This window comes from Chlorocebus sabaeus, chromosome 23 (genome assembly GCF_047675955.1).
Source record: "Chlorocebus sabaeus isolate Y175 chromosome 23, mChlSab1.0.hap1, whole genome shotgun sequence".
In the NCBI taxonomy this organism is placed as follows: Eukaryota; Metazoa; Chordata; class Mammalia; order Primates; family Cercopithecidae; genus Chlorocebus; species Chlorocebus sabaeus.
Genome location: NC_132926.1, coordinates 32,237,637 through 32,259,865, shown reverse-complemented (window position 1 = coordinate 32,259,865; position 22,229 = coordinate 32,237,637). Strand labels below are relative to the sequence as shown.

At 46.7% G+C, this 22,229-nt stretch overlaps 2 protein-coding genes across 5 annotated transcripts in view; one reads left to right on the top strand and one right to left on the bottom strand.

The window, feature by feature from the left end:
• The window catches only part of PPARGC1B (PPARG coactivator 1 beta), a 124,308-nt gene extending 114,074 nt beyond the window's left edge, over positions 1 to 10,234 (top strand). For all 3 annotated transcript variants that reach the window (XM_008014951.3, XM_008014952.3, XM_008014950.3), the window contains 2 exons: positions 973 to 1,127; positions 2,672 to 10,234. In XM_008014951.3, coding sequence (XP_008013142.3) covers positions 973 to 1,127; positions 2,672 to 2,772 — 256 coding nt within the window. In that variant the 3' untranslated portion in view covers positions 2,773 to 10,234. The remainder of the gene's footprint in view (positions 1 to 972; positions 1,128 to 2,671) is intronic.
• A 1,424-nt stretch (positions 10,235 to 11,658) lies between these two features.
• PDE6A (phosphodiesterase 6A) overlaps positions 11,659 to 22,229 on the bottom strand; it is an 85,977-nt gene continuing 75,406 nt past the window's right edge. For both annotated transcript variants that reach the window (XM_008014956.3, XM_073010588.1), the window contains 3 exons: positions 21,522 to 21,605; positions 18,349 to 18,496; positions 11,659 to 16,203 (listed from right to left, as the gene is read on the bottom strand). In XM_008014956.3, the coding sequence (XP_008013147.2) occupies positions 16,127 to 16,203; positions 18,349 to 18,496; positions 21,522 to 21,605 (309 nt within the window). In that variant the 3' untranslated portion in view covers positions 11,659 to 16,126. The remainder of the gene's footprint in view (positions 16,204 to 18,348; positions 18,497 to 21,521; positions 21,606 to 22,229) is intronic.

Genomic DNA, 22,229 nt, shown 5'->3' with positions numbered 1-22,229 from the left:
CCCACTATTTGTAAGCCTGTGCTAATAGTTGGTGAATGCCACTCTGCCTCTGCCTTGAGGCGTTTACGTAGCAGATGATATGTCAGTCGGGACTCTTTCTGTTGTTCGTGGAAGTGAAAAGTTGGAATAGAACTGACTTTTGGTCCTTCTCAGGCAGACTTTTCTCCTGGTTGCAAAGTGGCTGCCTGTAGCTTTAAGCTACCCCCCAGCAACTTAGAGACCCCTGGGGAGGTAGGAGTCACTACATGACTCCAGCAAAGACCTGAGATGGGTTCTTTGGGGTTCAGCCTTGAGTAAACAGGCTTATCCTTGAACAAACCATGGTATCCAGGAAGGGCCATTGTCATGTGGTTTGCCCTGGCACCCTGAGCCTGGTTGACCACACATGCTGTTGTCTGAGGAAGGGGAGTGGAAGCTGAACAGGCAGGCATCATAGATGTCTGCCATGAAGGGCAAGATGTGTGCAGAAGGGGAGGTGAAGGCCAAGATGGCAGCCAAGGAATTGGTGACTGAGGCTGGCTTTGAAGGAGGCAGAAAGAGGTACAGTAGTATAGGGAGATGGGAATAACAGGAGAAACATACAGGGCTGTTATGAGCATCAGCTTTAATGTCAGAGGCCTGGGTTTGAATCCCTGCTCTGCCACTTGCTTTTGGGTACATTACTGAACTCCACAGAAGCTGTTTCCTCATCTGCAAGGTGGAGATAACAACAGTACCCACCTCACAGGCTCATCTGAGGAGCGTCCGAGGCAAGGTGTGGTGGCCAACATCTGGCAGACATTCAATGTATTAGCTACTTTCATTATTACCACATTGCAGAAGTCAGCCTGGTGGTCACGTCATCTCTATCTAGGGGGCCATGATGCGAGTATCAAATCACTGTGGCAGTCTGTTCCTCATCTAGTAATGGCTGGTCTCACAGTGTCCACCCAGCCAGCCGAATAACATACTCTCCTTCTCCTCTCCCCACAGAGGCAAGAAGTATGGCTTCATTACCTACCGGTGTTCTGAGCACGCGGCCCTCTCTCTGAGGAATGGCGCTGCCCTAAGGAAGCGCAACGAGCCCTCCTTCCACCTGAGCTACGGAGGGCTCCGGCACTTCTGCTGGCCCAGATACACTGACTACGGTAAGCCCCCAAGACCCAGCCATAGTCTAGTAAGACTCAAAGCTTGAGAGGAAGTGCCTTCCTTGAACAAAAGCCAGAGCTAAAGCCCCCTGTGGACATAGCTTCCATCCCCACACCCCAGTGTGCTGCTCGGTGTAACACTGCAGCCCCTTTGCCTGAAGGCTACCATCTTGCTTTTCTTCTGGCCTCTGGTCCACCTTGTCTTGTCCTGTGACTGCTACCAAAGAGAATCCAACCTCCCATGTCCTCTAAGAAGATTCAGTCGTGTGCACAGCCAGCTGGCAGAACCGTGGCTACGGTCTCCTTGACTTCACAGGGCCAGCTGCTACCCTGTCCCCTTCAGGGGCATTCTGTGGTGACCCCAGACAAGGCAGCAGCCACCTGGGGACAAGATGATGAAGAAGGACAAGGAAGTACAATGTACGAAAGAATTACTTGGCCAGGCTCAGTGGCTCATGCCTGTAATCCCAGCACCTTGGGAGGCTGAGGCAAGAGGATCACTTGAGCCCAGGAGTTCGAGACCAGCTTGGGCAATATAGTGAAATCCTGTCTCTACAAAAAATACAAAAATTAGCCAGGCATGGTGGCTTGTGCCTATAGTCCCAGCTACTCAGGAGGCAGAGGTGGGAGGATCACCTGAACCCAAGAGGTCGAGGCTGTAGTGAGCCATGATGGCACTACTGCATTCCAGCCTGGGTGACAGAGCAAGACCCTGTCTCAAAAGGAAAGAAAAAAAAAAATACTTATTGGAGAGAATCCAATGCAGCCTTGGTGGTACAGGACTGAGTGTCAGTGGCCTGGCTGGGTGCCGGGCCAGGCGGCACTGCAATTGGCTACACATCCATTTATGGGAATTACTTTCCCAATCTATTAAAAAATTCTAGTGTTGGCCGGGCGTGGTGGCTCACGCCTGTAATCCCAGCACTTTGGGAGGCCGAGGCAGGCAGATCATGAGGTCAAGAGATTGAGACATCATGGCCAACATGGTGAAACCCCGTCTCTACTAAAAATACAAAAAGTAGCTGGGCGTGGTGATGCGCCATCTGTAGTCCCAGCGACTTGGGAGGCTGAGGCAGGAGAATTGCTTGAACCTGAGAGGCAGAAGTTGCAGTGAGCTGAGATCGCACCCCTGCACTCCAGCCTCAGCAACAGAGCAAGACTGCATCTCCAAAAAAACCAAAAAATTATAGTGTTGTCAGCTCTCCCTTATGTGGCACTGCAGCAGGTTACTAATGGGCAAGAAGCTGTTGAGGGAAGTAGAGTTGTAGGGTGTTGGAGCTAGAAAGGCTCCGGAGTGCTCTAGTTTGGACCTCCAGGTCTCTAGATAGGACAGCCAAGGCCCTGAGACACTGATACCATGGCCAAGATGTCCCAGCAGGATGGTGGGCAGTGCCCACAGTCCAGTGCTCATCCCAGCTCCCCAACGCCTTGGGCTGCAGCCACTCCACAGTGCCCACTCAAAGTGGCAGATTTTTCAACCATCCGGTCTTTGTAAGTTGCTCACTGCCTTCCCCTCTTCCCTGCCTCCTCACCCCCATGCCCAGATTCCAATTCAGAAGAGGCCCTTCCTGCGTCAGGGAAGAGCAAGTACGAAGCCATGGATTTTGACAGCTTACTGAAAGAGGCCCAGCAGAGCCTGCATTGATAACAGCCTTAACCCTCGAGGAATACCTCAATACCTCAGACAAGGCCCTTCCAATATGTTTACGTTTTCAAAGAAATCAAGTATATGAGGAGAGAGCGAGCGAGCGTGAGAGAACACCCGTGAGAGAGACTTGAAACTGCTGTCCTTTTAAAAAAAAAAAAAAAATCAATGTTTACATTGAACAAAGCTGCTTCTGTCCGTGAGTTTCCATGGTGTTGACGTTCCACTGCCACATTAGTGTCCTCGCTTCCAACGGGTTGTCCTGGGTGCACCTCGAAATGCGGGTCAGTCACCCATCGCCCCTTCCTTCCCGACTGACTTCCTCTCGTAGACTTGCAGCTGTGTTCACCATAACATTTCTTGTCTGTAGTGTGTGATGATGAAATTGTTACTTGTGAATAGAATCAGGATTATAAACTTCATTTTTAATTGAAAAAAAAAGTATATCCTTAAAATAATGTATTTATGGCTCAGATGTACTGTGCCTGGGATTATTGTATTGCTTCCTTGATTTTTTAACTATGCACTGTCATGAGGTGTTTGCCACTGAGCTGCTCTGCTCCCCTTGCCAGATTGCCCTGGAGGTGCTGGGTGGCCGCTAGGCTGGTCTGCAGGAAAATGCGGCCTGCTGTTTCCAGGCCGTATCTGCCAAGCCCTGCCTTGTCTCTTACTGAGCAAGTTTGGCTCAAATTATAAGAGCCCCCATCTTGTGCCCAGCTCACGCTTCAAGTGTGTGTCCATCCATTTGTACTCAGACCCTTGAGTATCTTGTAAGGAAGGCAGGGTGAGCTGCATCATTCCTGTTTTCCAGGGGAGGCTGGCAGCTCCCCAAGAGGCGAAATGACTGTGGGAGGTCCGGTTGCCAGTGAGGAGGCAGAGCGGTGACCCAGACCAGACTTTCTGATTCTTGGTCCCATGCGTCCGTAGTAGCTGGGGTGAAGACACAGTTTCAGGGACTGGTAGAGGTGAGTTTGGCTAAACTGGGCACTAGGCTAGAAGCCTAAGGGCTCATTTTAGGGGTTACGTTAGCTGTTGATTCACCAGCATCAGGTGAATTCAAGCCCTGGCATGTGTCTTGGGTGCACCATCAACTTTGATCCTGAGTGGTCCTGCGGTTTGCCTGCATCTGTGGACACAGTGTCAGAACTTTGGTGACACCCCTGGCAGCGGTACAGACAGGTGGTCTGGGAGCAGTCATCTTTTTTGGGCCAGCCACCAGCCTATCCTACTCCCTCAGGTAGCCATTCGTCTTTACCTTGTCCTTGTCTGTAAAGTTGTTTTGGTGGCTGGGGCAGGGGAGCCAGGAGGAGGGAGTGAAGGTTGGAAATAGATAGGACAATCTCCTAGCTTCCCTCCAACTGAGAAAACACTCCAATTGGGCTTTGCTTTAAACTTTGTGTTCTTAAGTGATGTCAAAGCCATTTCCAGCTTAATGTTCTGTGGGTACCTTGGGGGCCATTCATGCAGGGAGCATGGCCAGGCAGGGTGTGAGTATATTGTTTCTGATTTCTTTCATACATCAGGGTTCCTTGGGAAATCTTTGTAGTTTTTTTTTAAAGTCCTGCTGCTTTAAAAGTTTGAAAGTGGCTCATTAAACTAAACAGGCTAATGTAATTTGTTGCTTATGCGAAGCCTAGTCTGTTGAGAATTTACTTTTTTAAAGATTATCAAATACCTCAGTAGGTAAAATGAGCCCATGATCTTCCACTGGGTGGTGAGCATACTCCCAGCCCATGGATAAGGCTGGAAGAGACAGGCTTTAGTAGGGATAGGGAATTTGAACTGTTGCGTGTCACAGCAGTTGACCCCTCTGGACTCCAATTTCCTTTCCTGTGAAATGAACTGATTAGACACGTTTCAACATTGTTAGCTTCTGCTGAGGCAGTGTCTAGCCCAAGATGGCAAATACATAGCTCATGTGCCTCCACTCCCACCTCCTTGACCAATACAGACATAACTAATCAATTGCACCACTCAGGTTCCTTGAGCCTGGATGTGCTGTAAGAATCCTGAAATCAGTGCTCTGGTAAGTCATTACTAATTGATTAGGGTTCAGTCTATTTGACATCTTGGGCTAATCTTTGGAAGGTTTTTTCAACGATCACACAGAACCATATGCTGGCTGGGTCTACCCTGTCTGTGATGTTCCGTTCCATGAGAGAAAACTCCCCTAATGCTATTCCGCGGCGCAAAGCTCCCGATACTATTTTGACACACACATCCCCTTGCGGAAGGTGCAGGGGGCAGTAGATGAATAACAGACAGGAACATATTTGGGGAAGGCAGGGCTTAGGAAGATGGACCAAAAAAGGGACTTCCCACAGCACAGACCTGATCATTCTGATTTCCTTTGTGGCTATTCACTGCCTAGCACATAGTAGGTACACAATAAATGATTATGGAATGGGATAGAATTTAGATCTTTCTGCTGCCTCCACTAAGTAAGTCCTGATTTGCATCAAGGAGAGAACTGAGATAGGAAAGAACACTAGATTCCAAATCTGGAGAGTTGGGGAAGTCCAGATTCTACCGAGAATTTCCTTTGTAACTTTGATAAGTCCCTTCTACTCCCTGGCACCCCAGTGTGCTGAAAGGAGTTGGGCTGTGGATGATCTCGAAGCCCTTCCTATTTGCTTCTTCCTTGATTGCATTTGGTCAAAGGGTCGGCCTTGGGCTGGTGATACTTTAGAGTAAAGAAATGGAGAGTTTTAGCAAAGGACGAGTCTGTCCCTCCCTGCTTTGGGGTCAGCTGAAGCTGTCCTTTCATGTCAGATTAATCTAGGACACTTGAAGTTAGCTTAGACGTTGGCGCTTGAGCAGAGACCTGAGCGCGGCATTGGGACATGACATGCCTAAAGTCAGGGCTAGGGAACGCCAACTGCCAAGGTGATCAAGTAGTCTCTACTTGCCATCCTGTACATAAAACGCTACAAGTTCTAAAATTTACCAACCCTGCAGACAACCTCTATCCCGAAGGACTCATTCGGTGCTGTGTATTATTTAGGGCAACTCCAAGGTCTATTCAGAAAAACGAGTGAACCTTGGTCTCTTTCCCACCAAACTGAGGAGTAACCCAGAGGGAGCAGCTGCCATTGGCAACCATCTCGTTGTAGCTCTGTCCTAGTGTTTGCTCTCAATGATGTTTACATGTGATCGCCATAAAGCTTGCTGTAGACTGTGTCGATAGCCGCCCGCACAGGGCAGGTCGTACTGTCTGTTTCTGTGCCGTGCTGGTGTTTTCCAAAAATGTCTGATCCAACCACTAAGTGGAATTCTTCCATCTCCTTCCTCAGTCTGTACAAGGCTGAATCAGAATCCCCGTTCTCGGGGGCTCTGGTTACCGAAGGAAAATGCATCAAAGAGGTAAAGAATATGAGTGGATGCAGTGCAGCTAAGGCCCTCACCCCCTGCTCCGTCACAACCTGCCCCCTCAACCAAAAAGCTGCTTTGACTCAAAAAGCACCCATAAGGTATCTGCATCTGCCTTGAAATCTTGCAGCATGGAGTGTCATATATACTCAGGAGAGAGGTAGGGCTTTGCGGGCAGGAGAAGGAAGGGAGAAATGCTCTGAGCTGCAAAGACCCAGTACTCAAGTTCTGACACGGGAAGCAATGCGGTGAGACGTCTTTTGTTGCCTAAAGCCTGTTCCTGTTGGTTTTTGAGAGTGATTTCTCCTAGACATGTGCAGTAGGCCCACTGGGGCTGCTGTGCGGTGGTGAGTAGAAGGGCAAGGAAGGCATGGACAGCCTGGGCCTTCTGCATGGACAGCTCAGTCCATGGCCCATCCTAGGTATAGAGTTCAGTTAATCCCAGTTGAGCCTGCAGCTTGAGAGATGGCTTATCCCAACTGTGAAGCACCAGCCCCACAGGATGTATTGATCTGACTCACTGATGTCAAAACTGCAGTATTTTTTTAGCATTTGAGATTTAGCAGCTGCCTTCAGTTTGGGGTTACCCATATCCCAGCATCAGATATGATTAAGGAAAGAAATTGGATGTACAATAGCAAAGAAAGTAAATGTAATGGCTTCACTGGCCAAAGAAGAGGGACCCTGTCATCCCTTACCAGTGGGGCAGAAGAAAACTAGTGCATGTGCAATATGTCAAAGCTAGTCCCCCAGTCCCTGAGGTGTTTTTACATACAGATGGGCTCCAGGTCTGCTTGTCAAGTTTGGAGGTACAGGGTAAATGAAGGAAGAGCTTCAGAACTGGAAACCCACATGCATGGATGTGTCCTTAGCCCAGAACCACCATGGGATGGGTGAAGCCCTGGGAGCCAGCTACAGGACGCCCAGGAAGTAGGCAAACACTGACTTTGCATTAACCAAATAAAAGCACTTTGAGAAAACCCCAACACTTCAGCCTGGCTCCGTGTTTCTACCTGGAAAATATGAGTCTCCTTTGGCTGTATGAGAGACTGGGACAGGGAATTCAGGAAGGGGGCTGCTGTCAGGTAGGAGAGAGCAGCAGGAGAGCCAGTGCTGTCAGCAGCAGGAGCTGTCAGCAGCAGGAGAGCCAGTGCTGGGGCCAACCCTTTGCTGGCCTTTTGTTGGAAGCCCTCGAAACAGGGAGCCATGGATTTAGATCTTGGTACCTACCTTTACAGAAAGATGAAAACAGCCCAGCTGAGTGAAATGGGTTTGTAGAGTAAGTCACTTAACTATAAGCCATCTCAGAATCAGAAACCCCAATGTTTCTTACTTGCTGTGTGACCTTGGGCCCCTGTGTCCTCATCTACCAAACGAGAATGTTGAATATGAGCATTAAAGTCCCTTTCACCTCTGAGAGGCTCAGATCCCCAGCCAGGAGCATTGGGAATCCATCACTCCTCCTTGAAACTGATTCCATTCTCTGACTTGACCCAGCTCCTGTTCAGGGTGAGGTTCTCTACAAGAACCAACCAGCAGTAGGTTCAGTCCCACTGTGTCCTGGCTGAGTTGCCTTATCCAAGGAGACCAGCTCCCCGGGACAGATCTAAGCCATAATTTCTAGTGGGGACAGTAAGGAATTAAACCCCCAACTTGGCTAGGTAATGATGTCAAATCTCATATTAACCTTGTCTTTGTCCCCACTGGACAGCTGTTAATCCGAATGTTGTGACCACTCGGCTGTTTCTCTCTTGTTCTCAGACAATACTAGCAATACACTTTTTTTTTTTTTTTAAAGAAAAACAGCTTAGGCACTTTTCACACATTTCTTTCAAATGATTGTAAAACATATGGGGCAACAGGAGGCATTGATCACGCTGCATATGTTTAGGACAGCTTTTGTTTTTTGTTTCTTTAATGGTATAGCAGCAGTGACTGAGGCTTTGTGATTCGTGGGGACAGCTTTTCAGATACTCCATTTCATCAGTATGCTTTGCACATCCGAAAGGAGGACAAAAATCCAACTGCCCGAATTTGGGGCTTGGAAAATAGGTTTTATAGGTGGTCGCTCCCTGGGCTGTGCAACAACTCCTCAAAGAGGGGTTTATATAGCTGGAACCCCCCCCCCCCCCGTGCTGTATTTTTGGTCAAAGGAGTCTCCAAGGCGGCTTATAAAAGCTTCCTTTTTCACCTGACCACCCTTGCTCATTGGTTACTTGTGAAGGGGATTGGTCAGTTTCCACCTCAGCACTTTGCCTTATCTACATGTGGTCGCCATCTAGTGGCCAAAGGTTGTCTCCACCAGCTACCCAGATAGAAGGCAAATCCTTTCAGCCACCCTGCTGTCCATCATGAACTTTGGGAATGAAATATAATGGCATGAACGAACCACCTTTGTGTTCAGAGATCAGTGCAACACTAGGGTCAGAAGACTCCAGAAGCAGAAGCAGCCACTTAGCAGACTCTCACACAGAACTGAGAAATGCACTAGCTGTCCTGTGGGTAGAACAGACAGGAGTGGACCAGGAGAGGTCCAGGTGCCCGGGAGGGGTTTACTGTAACTGCAATACTGGCAGCCCAGCTGCCGACCTTGTTAAGTAAACCTTTGCTGGGTGGTCCGAATTACGCCCTCAAGGCAAGATAAGAAGTTGGGTGTAAGGATTCTGTGGGGGGCCTGGCCATGACCTTTGATATGGTCCACCGAATAGCCAAATAGGTTTTTTTGTTCAATTTTTTGTTTTTGTATTTTGTATTTTTAAAATCTTGTCAAATGTTTTTGTGTTAGGAATAAAAAGTCATAAACTATTCCCAACTGTGTTTCTTGAGGGATGTTCTGATTCTGATGGAAACAGGTTGGAAATCTCGAGGGGAGCTTGGCCAAGGTGGTATATGCAGCAGGGGAGTAGACTGCTTGGATTTCCAAATGGTTTCTGGGGAAGATGACCATCCGGAAGTCCAGCTTAGTGCAGTCTGCTCTGGAATTCACACCCACCCCCTCACCTCCTTGTGCCATGCTGTTAGCATTGGCTTGGAACATCTGCCTCTTCCAGAGGCAGCTGCTAATGTTGAAACCAACACGAGCCCTCTCCCCAACCCCAGGTTTCTAGAGAAGGTGTCTGTAGCCAGCCTTAATCAACTGGGTAAGGTGGTCCCTATGGTCCTTTCCAGCATTTCCAAATCTTGGACTCAAATTCTTTTCTCTTGGTGTGACCACGCAGCCTAGAGAATTCTAAGCAATAGGAGCCAGGGCTTTCCCTGACTCTGCGACAGGGTCAAACCAAGGAATGGCTAAACCTGTGAGGTTTTGTCATCCCCAGGGGTACTACTGTAGGGGGCATTATTTATTAGGAAGCTTAACAAGGTAACTACAGCCTGAGTGCGTGAGTGTAAGGCTATGTTTGTGGTGGGTATGTGTGTGTATCTGCACACATACACACGTCTGTGCCTGTGTGTTTGTGTGTGTGTGTGTGTGTGTGTGGAATTACATTGATGCATTTATTGAGAAAGGTGCAAGAATTTCACCTACACAGAGGGACACATCTGCTTTGTTATTTATAATAGAAAGCTAAATTTTAATTTTTTAAAGGACACTGCTAATGATTGAGAATCAAGTTTTTAGTTTTGCTATTTTTTTTAATTGGTAGAGGATTTTTATATATTTTTTCCATTTTGTTGGGTTGTGTCCTTATTTATAGAAATCCTTTGTCTGTGAGAGGCAAGGAGAAAACCTTCTTGGCTTTTAATTACTGTGGTTGTCATCGTCCCTACTTTCTTTCTGGTGTGATTTCTCTGTCCTACCTTCTAAATGAGAAAATGTTTTCCTGTATTTGTACATTGTCAGATTCTATAGTTTCCTAGATAATTTAACCAAATTGCTCTATGTATTATTATTCTGTGAGTATAAAGTTCTATTTTAATGTCTGTAAATACTTCAGAACTGGCTTCTTTTCTCAAACTCCCACTGTGGGGTTATTGTTTACATCACAGAAACTGTAGAATCTCTATGCTCATGTACTGTAAATAGTGAAGTGATCTGCTCATAAATAAACTTAACAAATACACTATGGAGATTAAAAACAAAATACCACCCACAGCTTTGCCCATGTGTCTCTTTCCTTATTGGTCCCAGGGGCTCATTGAGGGACACTCTGACCACTAAATGGGGAAGAGATTGCAGTTTTCAGCGTCACCTTCTCAGATAAGACCCCGGATGATGTCTGTCCCCCACCTCACCACACTTCACGGCATTTTTCACGGTTCATAATATCCATTCGTGCTGGGCACAGGGGCTGAGGTAGGGGATCACTTGAGCCCAGGAGTTCAAGGCCAGCCCAGGCAACATCGTGAGACCCCCATCTCTGAAAAAGTAAAGTAAATAAAATATAATAAATAAATAAAATAACCATTCAGACTCATCTCACATAACAGCTGTTCCATGAATGACTTTTTGCCCTGACTTTTATAAAGCTATACCACTTTCTGAACAAAGACTTCCTTGTTTTGGTATATCAACTTTTTCACATAAGCACATTGAATAAATGCACTGTAGGAGATATATTGGCATTATGGTTCCAGGCAAAACACTCATCAATTTGTAATTACAAAATGGTTTCTGGTCAGAGGATCTCATAGAGAGCAGGCCTGCATTGTGTGCGGTAATTGAGTGAACTCAGAATATTTTCCTTTGTGTACTTCCAGTAAGTAGGATGAGGAAGTGGCATCTTCCAAGACTCTCGGTCGCGTGCCTGTGTGTTATTTCCTCACGTCTCAAAGGGGTTAGCCTGTATTTTGCTGTAAAGCTGTTTTTTGTGCTTTAACTTATTTTTAAATGCAAGATACCCATGAGCCCCAAAGGGTTGAAACATTGGCAAAGAGAATTATACATAAACAAGAACAGTCTGGGCGCGGTGGCTCACATCTGTAATCCCAGCACTTTGGGAGGCCGAGGCGGGTGGATCACCTGAGGTCAGGAGTTCGAGACCAGCCTGGCCAACATGGTGAAACCCCGTCTCTACTAAAAATACAAAAATTAGCGGGGCGTGGTAATTAGCGGGCACCTGTAATCCCAGCTGCTTAGGAGGCTGAGGCAGGAGAATTGCTTGAACCCGGGAGGCAGAGGGTGCAGTAAGCCAAGGTTATGCCACTGCATTCCAGCCTGGGCAACAGAGCAAGACTCCGTTTCAAAATAAATAAATAAAATAAGAACAGGTGCAATGAATGATTACATTTTATGTTATGTGCAAACTATTTTCAGGTTGCTATTTATTACATAAACTTATACAAACTCATACATATATTCTCCTTGTTCAGGTGATTTATTTTCCCATGCCGTGGAAATTGTTTGGATTTCTTTGATTGCAAGGGAACACATCATGATTTTTTTCCCATTAAAATTAATAGGAATGTTTCCACTTAGGGGCAGAGCTCTCTGGTGTGATGAGAGTATGTGTCTGATTGAGGGCTCAGTACCTGTTGCCCATCTGTTGTAGATGGTTAAGCTTCAGGAGAACAGGCCTGCTTTTCCATGCACTGCAGGGCACCGGCCCCATCAATCAGGAATTCCTGAGTGGATCCTACCCATAGTACAAGGAATAGGATGGCAGATGCAGAGCCTCAAGACCTGCCTTTGGGACCCATCTCTGCCACTTCTGTATTGTGTGAATTGGGTAAACCACCTCTTTGGTCCCTGGTTTTCCCAAATATGAAACAATTTGCTTAGCTGAACTCGAAGGTCCTTTATTTTCTTACGTTCTTTAAAAACAACAACAACAAGAAAACCTGATTTGCAGAAGCAGTATGGTGCAAGGAAAATGCTTATAAGCTGGGGTTCTGGTGTCAATCTGCATGGCACTTTTTGTTTTTTGTTTTTTGTTTTTTTGAGATGGAGTCTCGCTCTTGTTGCCCAGCTGGAGTGCAATGGTGAAATCTCGGCTCACTGGAAGCTCTGCCTCCTGGGTTCAAGTGATTCTTCTGCCTCAGCCTCCGAAGTAGCTGGGATTAGGCACCCGCCACCACACTCAGCTAATTTTTGTATTTTGAGTAGAGACGGTTTCACCATGTTGGCCAGACTGGTCTCGAACTCCTGACCTTAGGTGATCCATCCACCTCGGCCTCCCAAAGTGCTGGTATTACAGGCGTGAGCCACCACGCCTGGCCTAAGCTGCTTAACTTTGAATCTTGGCTCCACCATTTACCAGCTGGGTGTCCTTGGGCAGGTTTTCTAACCTCTCTGTCTGCTCCTCACCATGTGATAAATGGAGCTAGTAACAGTTTCTCCCTTGGAGTATTGTTATTAGGATGAAATTAGATCGTGCACAGTACCTAGGACGTGGTAAGTACTTAATCAACGTCAACTGTGATCCTTATTGCGCTCAGTCTCATTTGGTGCTAACCATAGTCCTCTGAGAGAGGTACCGCAAGGATCTTGACCTTTTTTTGACAGATTGGGAAGGCTGGAAGTGGAGCAGAAGGAACCTGCCGAAGGGACTCAGAAACGTGGCAGCAGAGTCAGGACAAGCAACATCAATGCCTATGTGTTCCTGAGTGACACTTACTTCTCCTTGCTACTCTGCCATGTAACCACCACATGTGACGTTCTTAGGACAGGCCTCTGCTTAAAGACCACTGCTCTCAGAGTGTGCATTGCAGCAGGGCAGAACATCTACTTTGGGAGTTTAAAGATGCAAGTTCCAAACCCAGCTCTCTATTGACATCATGACCTGCAAATAGGAGCAGGGCTCATGCGTCAGGGGCCCAGATTGATCTGCTCTGGAGGCCACCAGGATGTGGATGCCCTGTACACTGTGTTCTCTGTGACCTTGGGCATCTCCTGGAGGGAAGCCAGGGAACTGTACCAGGAACTTGGCCCAGCCTCATCCTCTCACTGGCCTTCAATTTCCTTGTGTGTCTAAAAAGAGAGATTACAGTAGATCAGTGGTTTACAGTTTGGGAAAACCATGTGCCTCCCTCTCCTCAAAGCAACTGTTTTAATATATTAGTTTCTGCATAACATTCAGTGTGGAAGGAAGAAAAGTTCTAGAGCTAATGTCCATTTATTAGAATGAGACAGGAATGTGTTACATGCGGCCACAAAGAAACAAACAGATAAATACAGGATGTGGGGAAACTGACTCTATTTCTGCAAGTTGGTGGCAATGGGAAAAAGGAAGGAACACTTCATAGATTAAAAGAGACTTCAGAAACTTAATCATAGCTATGTGAGATGATGGATCTATTAATTAGCTTAATTATGGCAATCATTTCACAATGTATATCAAAACATCGCAGTGTGTACCTTAAATATGTATAAGTTTTATTTGCTAACTATACCTCCGTAAAGCTGATGGGGGAGAACAACAGAGAATTTAAAAAATGAGGATTTGGACAAGCATAACAGAAACTGACTTGCAAATTTTTAGCATGTTATTGTCATTTTCAAATTCTGGTTTATTTGTGCTGTTTTCAACATTAGTTACTATGGTGCAAATGCTGATCAGGCCAGTGGCATTCTGCTAGGTACTGCAGACTTGCCAGAACGTACTTAGATTTGGTTTAAAAGAAATAAGTCCTGACCAGATGCAGTGGCTCACGCCTATAATCCCAACACTTTGGGAGGCTGAGGCAAGAGGATTGCTTGAGGTCAGGAGTTTGAGGCCAGCCTGGGCAACAGAATGAGACCCCATGTTGACAAAAATAGGTCTTAAAAAATTAGCAGGGCATGGTGGTACATGCCTGTGGTCGCCGCTGCTTGATAAGCTGAGATGGGAGGATTGCGTGAGCCCAGGCGGTTGGGGCTCCAGTGAGCTATGATCATACCACTGCACTCTAGCCTGGGCGATAGAGTGAGACCTCGTCATGAAAGAGAGAGAGAGAGAGAAATTCTGTTAGTTTAGTTTACTTTAGTTTAGTTTAGTTTAGTTTGAGACGGAGTCTTGCTCTTGTCACCCAGGCTGGAGTGCAATGGTGTGATCTCAGCTCACTGTTCCGGGTGCAAGCGATTCTCCTGCCTCAGCCTCCTGAGTAGCTGGGATTACAGGCTTGCATCACCACACCTAGCTAATTTTTGTATTTTTAGCAGAGATGGGGTTTCACCATGTTGGCCAGGCTGGTCTTGAACTCCTGACTTCAGGTGATCCACCCACCTCGGCCTCCCAAAGTGCTGGAATTACAGGTGTGAGCCACCGCGCCCGGCCCACATATATCTTTTTAAACCAACAGAATGCCTGTTAACTTAAGAAATAGAAGTTCTGAAATTGAGAATAATTTGTCTTAATTTATACTCTGTGAAATCAATGAAAAATCCAAGAATAAAAAGTACATATTTTTTTCTAAAAACCAACAAAAAGAAACAACTAAATTCAACGTGTGAAATTGTTTGGATCAGATTCAGGCAAGCCAGCCACTAAAAACGTTCATGAGAATGAAGGAAGGTTGACTAAGGGCTGGCATCACAAGTTGGGTGTCCCAGAAAGCAGACTCTAAAATGGACTTAGTCTGCAAGATGCTTATTAAGCAGTGCCCTGGGAACTGATGCTTGGGGAAGGGAAGGAAATAGGAGCGAGCAGAAGGAGAAGTCGAGTTGTGATGTGAGCCCAGCGACAGCCTTAGTGGACCCCACGAGGAGTCCTGGAGGTGGAACAGCCCTGCACAGTTATCCCGTGCTCAGCCAAGATGGCCAGGCCTCTGCACCTTGGCCAGGCCTCTGCACCTGGCATGGGTCAGTCATCGGGTGTAGGCCACCCTGGCAAAGGCTGCAGTAACACCTGATGGGGCTTATATTGAGGGTGGTCTGTCAACAGCACTCAAAGCTGGTGGGGTCCCGAGTCCTTTACTGAAGCTTGGGGTCTGTGCAGCCCATCAAAGCGTACATCACAGCTGGGTATTAGGCAGGCATCGGTTGCATGGGCCAGTGACGCGGTTATGTTAGAAAACATCCTTATTTCTTTAAAGATGACTTAGTAGAGGTGTGAAATGATAAGTTTGGGATTTGCCTTTTTTTTTTTTTTTGAGTCAGAGTCTCGCTCGGTGGCCCAAGCTGGAGTGCAGTAGCATGATCGCAGCTCACTGCAACCTCCGCCTTCTGGGCTCACAGGATCTTCTCACCTCTGCCTCCTGAGTAGCTGAGACTATGAGTGAGCGCCACCACACCTGGCTAATTTTTGTATTTTTTGTAGAGACAGGGTTTTGCCATTTTACCCAGGCTGGTCTCAAACTCCTGGGCTCACGCAATCTGCCTGCCTCAGCCTCCTGAAGTGCTGGGATTACAGGTGCGAGCCACCACGCCTAGCCAGGATTTGCCTTTAAACACTTCAGGTAAGAAAAAAAATTGAAAAGGAAACGTAAAAAGGACAGATGAAATGCATGTAGCAAAATCTTGATACTGGAATCTGGGTGATGGGTATGTGGGGATTCAACGTACAATTCTCTACTTTTGAAAATGGTTGAGAATTTTTACAATATATTAAATGAAAGTATAAGAACAAAAATGATCCTAAGCAAGCCAGTGCATCTGGCATTAATTCAATGTTTAATTCATGTCTATGAAAGCTAGAATACTGGTTTTAGCTCAATAGGCAGTTCTCAAGACTAAAAGAATATTTAAAAACCACTGGATAAGGTATAAGCCAAGCTTGTTCAACCCATGGCCCGTGGGCCACATGCGGCCCAGGATGGCTTTCAATGCAGCCCAACACAAATTCATAAACTTTCTTCAAACATTATGAGATTTTTTGTGTGTGTGATTTTTTTTTTTTAATTGCAGCAGCTATCATTAGTGTTAGTGTATTTTATGTGCAATCCAAGACAATTCTTCTCCCAGTGTGGCCCAGGGAAGCCAAAAGATGGAACACTCTTGGAAGCAAAATTCTCTATCAGTTTTGAAATCCTATGACTCTTTTACTTCTCAGGGTGGGTGGTCTTCCACTGGCTTGAGTCATGTCTTCCCAGGAAAGGGTGGTGCCATCCGGCCAGCAGATCCTCGGTGGTGTTACTGGATGCAGCAGGATTTGGATGTAGTGGCACCGCCTGGGCTGGGGTTTCCCCCCAGCTGATTTCCTGCGGCTGCTGCAATGAAACAGGAAAACAAACACACCAGGTGACAAGAGGCTGCCGTGGGCTTCCCCTTTGACCTAATTTGGACCAAGAGTTGCAAACTCAAAAGCTTTCAGCGACCAACAGATGCAGAAGGCAAACCAGGTGTGAGGAGAATCATGGAAACTGAGAACATTTCTCTAAGAAAAATAGCACGAGGATGATGACAAGTGAGAACCAGAACTTGGCACGAGTGTCTGGGAGACCTGGGGAGTGGTGAACACTGACAAACTAGAGACAACCTCTGTCTCATCCAAAGGGGGCAACTGCCACTCAGGTTCAGCCAATTGTTGTCATGTAAAAATGATAGACTGGTGTGGCCAGATCTTACCCTTTTACTCTTTTAGAAAGAAAAGCTGAGCCAGGCACAGTGGCTCACGCCTGTAATCCCAAGACTTCAGGAGGCTAAGGCAGGAGAATCACTTGAGCCCAGGAGTTGGAGGCCAACCTGGGCAACATAGCAAGACCTGGTTTCTACAAAAAAAAAAAAAAAAAAATTGGCCGGGCATGGTTGCATACACCTGAAGTCCCAGCTGCTAGGGAAGCTGAGGTGGGAGGATCGCTTGAGGCCAGGAATTTGAGGCTGCAGTGAGCTATGATCACACCACTGCACTCCAGCCTGGGCAACAAAGCAAGACTCTATCTCCAAAAAAGAAAGAAAGAAAGAAAGGCTGTAAATCTGGATTTTTTTAATCTTAAATATTCCAATTTTTAAATGTGGCCAAAAAATTCACATTTAAAAAAATATTGCTACTGATTCTCTAGCTATAAGAAAAAAAAGGAGAAAAAAATGTAAGCCAAATCTGTATTTTTTTATCTGAAGGCCACAAATTTGCACTGACCTACTACTTGCCCAAAAGACAATTTGTACAAATTAGAAAAATGCACTTATTTCCCAGGATATCTCACTGCCATTTTTCTGGAAAATCAAAATAGCTATACACATCTGTGATGTACAGGATGCTCCCTGGAGTTGTGCAAAGCATAAACTGCAAAACTCTAAGTGGCCCCTACATTTGCAGCTGCCCATTTCGAATCAACGCACACTGCTCAGAGCAGAGCTGAGGCCCTGATATTTTCCATGTGTAAGAGCCATGGGTGAAGAGGGATGGGTGTGTGAAGGAGGGCAGTCAGGGCGAGGTAGAGACGAGATGCCATGTCCTGTGAGGAAACAGATCACACAACCAGTAAAAGAAATGACTTGGGGGAGGGGCAGTGCTGTCAGTAGTAAAGAGTTAGAACAAACAAATCCCATTTGATTCTGAAGGCAGAACCATGACCGCTAAGTGGAAGCTTCAACAAGGAGAACAATTTGAGTTCAAGGTAGACCTTTCTAATAGTGGTACTGAATGAGGATGTCATATAAGATAGTGAGGTCTCTGTCACTGATGGTATGCAAGCATAAGCTCATGATAGTACAGATAGGATTCAAACATCAGACAGAAGGCTGGAAATAGGGCCTCAAATTCCTTCCAAGGCCGGACGCAGTGGCTCATGCCTGTAATCCCATCACTTTGGGAGGGCGAGGCAGGTGGATCACCTGAGGTCAGGAGTTTGAGACCAGCCTGGCCAATATGGTGAAACACCATCTCTAATAAAAATACAAAAATTAGCCAGGCGTGGTGCCGGGCGCCTGTAATCCCAGCTACTCAGGAAGCTGAGGTGGAAAAATTGCTCGAACCTGGGAGGTGGAGGTTGCAGTGAGTGGAGATTGTGCCACTGCTTTCCAGCCTGGGCGACAGAGTGAGACTCCGGCTCAAAAAATAAATAAATAAAAATAAAATTCCTTCCAACCAAGAATTATATATCTTCTCCTTTGCCCCAGGGTAGGGACATAAGTCCACAGCCCAAAAATCAGAGTCTGTGCTATGTTGGTTGAGGGGGCACTTGCTGGGAGGCCTGGAGCTTTCCTCAGCCTCAATCTTGGGGACCAGGCTCTGCCTCTTACTGTGTGACTTGGTCTCTTCCAGCCTCGGTGCTCTCACACACAGAATGGGGACAATACTGGCCATCAGGAAGCCTGAATGAGACTCCGTGTATGAGGCTCTGAGGCCAGAAGCAGACACTGAGTGCCCAGGGAGTGGGTGGTGGGAGTCCCTGCTTCCCGCTTCCACAAACCTGGCTTGGCCGACTGCTGTTTCTGCTTCTCCTCCTCCTGCACCTTCATCTTGGCGTCATACTCGTCAGCAAGCGCCTTCCACTCTTTGCGATTGTTGGTGATCCCGTCCAACATTGGGGTAATCTCCTTGTGGAAACGGGAGAATTCCTGGAAGACAGAGTATGTGCCTCTGGTACAAGAGCCAGGCCCCAGGGTCGGGGCTCAAGCGGGTGGCACAGCTGGAAATGTCCAGCACTGGAATGAGCTGCTTTGGGGTAGCAGGCCTCCCGCCACCACGCTGATGCTGCGGGGCCTCCCGCCACCACACTGATGCCGCAGGGCCTCCCGTCACCATGCTGATGCCGCAGGCCTCTGGTCCATACCAGCCTGTGCTTCTCCTGTGGCACCCCTGTCCTTCAGGATGAAGTGAAAACCCCTAACTCCATGACCCAGTGTCCTCCTGCCCCTGACCATCTTGCACTCTCCAAGCAATCCAAATCTCTTAGTTTCTAGAGTGTGTCCTCCATTCTGTGAGCCTCACACAAGCTGCTCTTTTTTTTTTTTTTTTTTTTTCTTTCCAAGACAGGGCCTCACTTGTCCAGGCTGGAGTGCAATGACACAATCACAGCTCACTGCAGCCTCAAACTCCTGGGCTCAAGCCATCCTCCCACCCCAGCCTCCCAAGTAGCTGGGACTAGAGGCGCCTGCCACCACACACAGGTAATTTTTTATTTTTGTAGACATAGGGTCTCCCTATGTTGCCCAGACTGGTCTCAAACTCCTGGCCTCAAGTGATCCTCCTGCCTGGCTTCCCAAAGTGCTGGGATTACAGGCGTGAGCTACCGTGCTCAACCCAAGCTGTTCACTTTGCTGGAACACTCTAACCTCCCCTTTTCTTCCTTGCGGCCTCCAATTACACATCACTTTCTCCAAGAAGCCTCTTCTGGCCCCCTAGGTAAATGGAGTCCCCCATTGGAAGCTCCCAAAGCCCTCTCTTACCACACCTTGCTTCCTTGTCATGACTCCCTTTGCTTGTCTCCCTGAAAGGCTAAGAACCTGGAGAGGGCAGGGACATTGGCTGCCTTGTTGCCTGGGGTGGCCCTGGCCTAGCACAAGGTATGGGACACAAGGATACTCAGTAAATACTTTCTGAGTGAAATGGGATGTTGAGAAGATAAATCTTTTTTTTTTTTTTTTTTTTTTTGAGACTGAGTTTCACTCTGTTGATCAGGCTGTAGTTCAGTGGCGCAATCTTGGCTCACTGCACCCTCTGCCTCCCAGGTTCAAGTGATTCTCCTGCCTCAGCCTCCCAAGTAGCTGGGATTACAGGCATGTGCCACCACACCCAGCTAATTTTTTTTTTTTTTTTTTTTTTAGTAGAGATGGGGTTTCACCATGTTGGTCAGGCTGGTCTTGAACTCCTGACCTCAAATGATCCACCTGCCTTGGCCTCGCAAAATGCTGGGATTATAGGCATGAGCCACTGAGAAGATGATTCTTAAAGGCTCTTACAGCTCTTTGAGCACGGCACATTACAGTTTATGAAGCAATTTATCTCCTCTGGTCCTCAAATTCCTGTGAGGTAGGAAAATAAGATTCATCACTTCTACATCTTCAGGTAAGGAAATTGAGATGCAGATTGATGGAGTGGATTTGCCCAATGTAAGAACAGCAAATCCAGGGCCCACAGCGAAATGCCAGACAGAGCCAACTATTCGGAGATGCCTGGGTTCTGGTCCAGGCTCTGCCACAAACTATGTGACCTTGGGTGGGTCACTACCAGAGCTCACCTTCAGCCATGAAATCAGGATAGTAATAATACCTACCCCACAGTGTGATTTTGATAACGTACATAAAGCACTTAGCTCAGTCTCCCTTATTTAATAATATTCCTGATGATTAAAACTCATTCCCTCAGCTGGGCACCATGGCTCACACCTGTAATCCCAGCACTTTGGGAGGCTGAGGTGGGTGGATTGCTTGAGGCCAGGAGTTTGAGGCCAGGAGTTTGAGACCAGCCTGGCCAACAAGGCAAAACCCCGTCTCTACTAAAAATACAAAAATTAGGCGGGTGTGGTGGCACGTGCCTGTAGTCCCAGCTGCTTGGGAGGCTGAGGCAGGAGAATTGCTTGAACCCCAGGAGGTAGAGGTTGCAGTGAGGTAAAGATTGCAGTGAGTGAGACCGCTGCACTCCAACCTGGGCGACAGAGCGAGACTCTGTCTCAAAAAGAAAAAAAAAAAAAAAAAAATTAGCTGGATGTGGTGGTGTGCACCTGTGGTCCCAGCTACTCAGAAGGCTGAGGTGGGAGGATCATTTGGCCTGGGAGGTCAAGGCTGCTGTAAGCCGTGATGGTGCCACTGTACTCCAGCCTGGGTGACAGAGGGAGACCCTGTCTCAAAAAAAAACAAACAAAAAACAAAAAAACAAACAAAAAAACAAAAACGCCAGCAAAAAACACATGTCCTCAATGAAAAAAAAGAAATATTACTGATGATGGTGGCAAGCACCAGCCACTGTGCCCTGTGGGTCAGAGCACCCCAGTTATTCTGAGTTATATCTCAGATGCTCTTGTTGCCTTTTAGAAAATTTGACTTCTTCCTAGCAGAAGGGCTGTAGCTCACACAGCATAAAGAGATCTGGACTAAATCCTGACTTATGGCTGAGTCCAGTGACACTGGCGCTGTCATTTTGCATCTCTGACTTCTGTCTTCTCATGTGTAACATGGCCAAAATAAAAATTAAAAGTGACAGGTGGATGGTGGCACAGATAACAGAAAGTTGGGAGCAGTGGGTTTCTCAAGAAGGAGACTAACTTTGAACAAGAGCTTAAAGAGAAAGTCCAGATTATCTTTTCACAATTACTTTTGGCCTATAATGTTTCCACCAGCTAGGGAAGTTAGAAGGACGTATGTCTGCTGTGTTTCCCCTTCCTCTCTCTGAATCTATGCTTAGTCATTTGCCCCACAGCTATGTATTAAGCAACTAGGATGTGCCCCAGGCTGGAGCCTAGAGCTGCAATCACATAAGACCCACAGAGCTGTCCTGAGAATCAAATGCCCCATTAGAGATGAGAAGCGCTTTGTAAAGTATCACCCACTGGTCACCTGCTAGGGTTTATTATTCCCAATGTTGTCTGGAAATCCCAGGTTTATCAAATATATGTTTTTGAGTGTGAGGAAGCCAAGGGCCTACCTTGTAAACGAAGGTGCAAACAAAGTCAATGAAGCCGACTTGAAGCTTCGGGAGTTCATCTGCTTTGTTTCTGTCCATCATGGGCTGTCATGGGGGAGAAAGAGTTAACTGCACTGGACAGTAAGAGAAACCCACCCTATCTATGAAGCATTCTTACTAAAATCAAACTGTAAACTCATCATGTTTCCCGACCTGATGAGCATTTTGCAGGAGATAGGAGAATAGAGAAACATGTTAAAGAACACCATGAGGGTGCAACCACCAAAATCCAGAATGTGGGAAACTGCACAAAAACAAGACCCACTGTCTTCAGCAAGTAAATGGCATACCAGAAAAAGGCCAGAGGGTGGGAGGGGTGGCAGGGCCTGCTACAGATTAAAAGAGACTTAAGAGACATTAAAACCAGAGGCAATATGCTCCTTGATTAGATCCTGATCTGAACAAATCAACTGAACTCTGTTTCTTAATCAAGAAAAATGAACAGAAATTGGGGATTAGATGATACTGAAGTATATGAATTTTGTGATTGTTAATGGCATTGTGGTTGTGTTTATGGTTTGTCCATATTACACTCCTGTCTCATAGAGATATGTGCCAAAGTATTTATGGAAGAGATTATAGTGTCTGAGATTTACTTTAAAATACTGCAACCGAAAGCAAAAAAATGCACTGGATGGAATTACAACAAGAATGGCAGACTGCTACGAA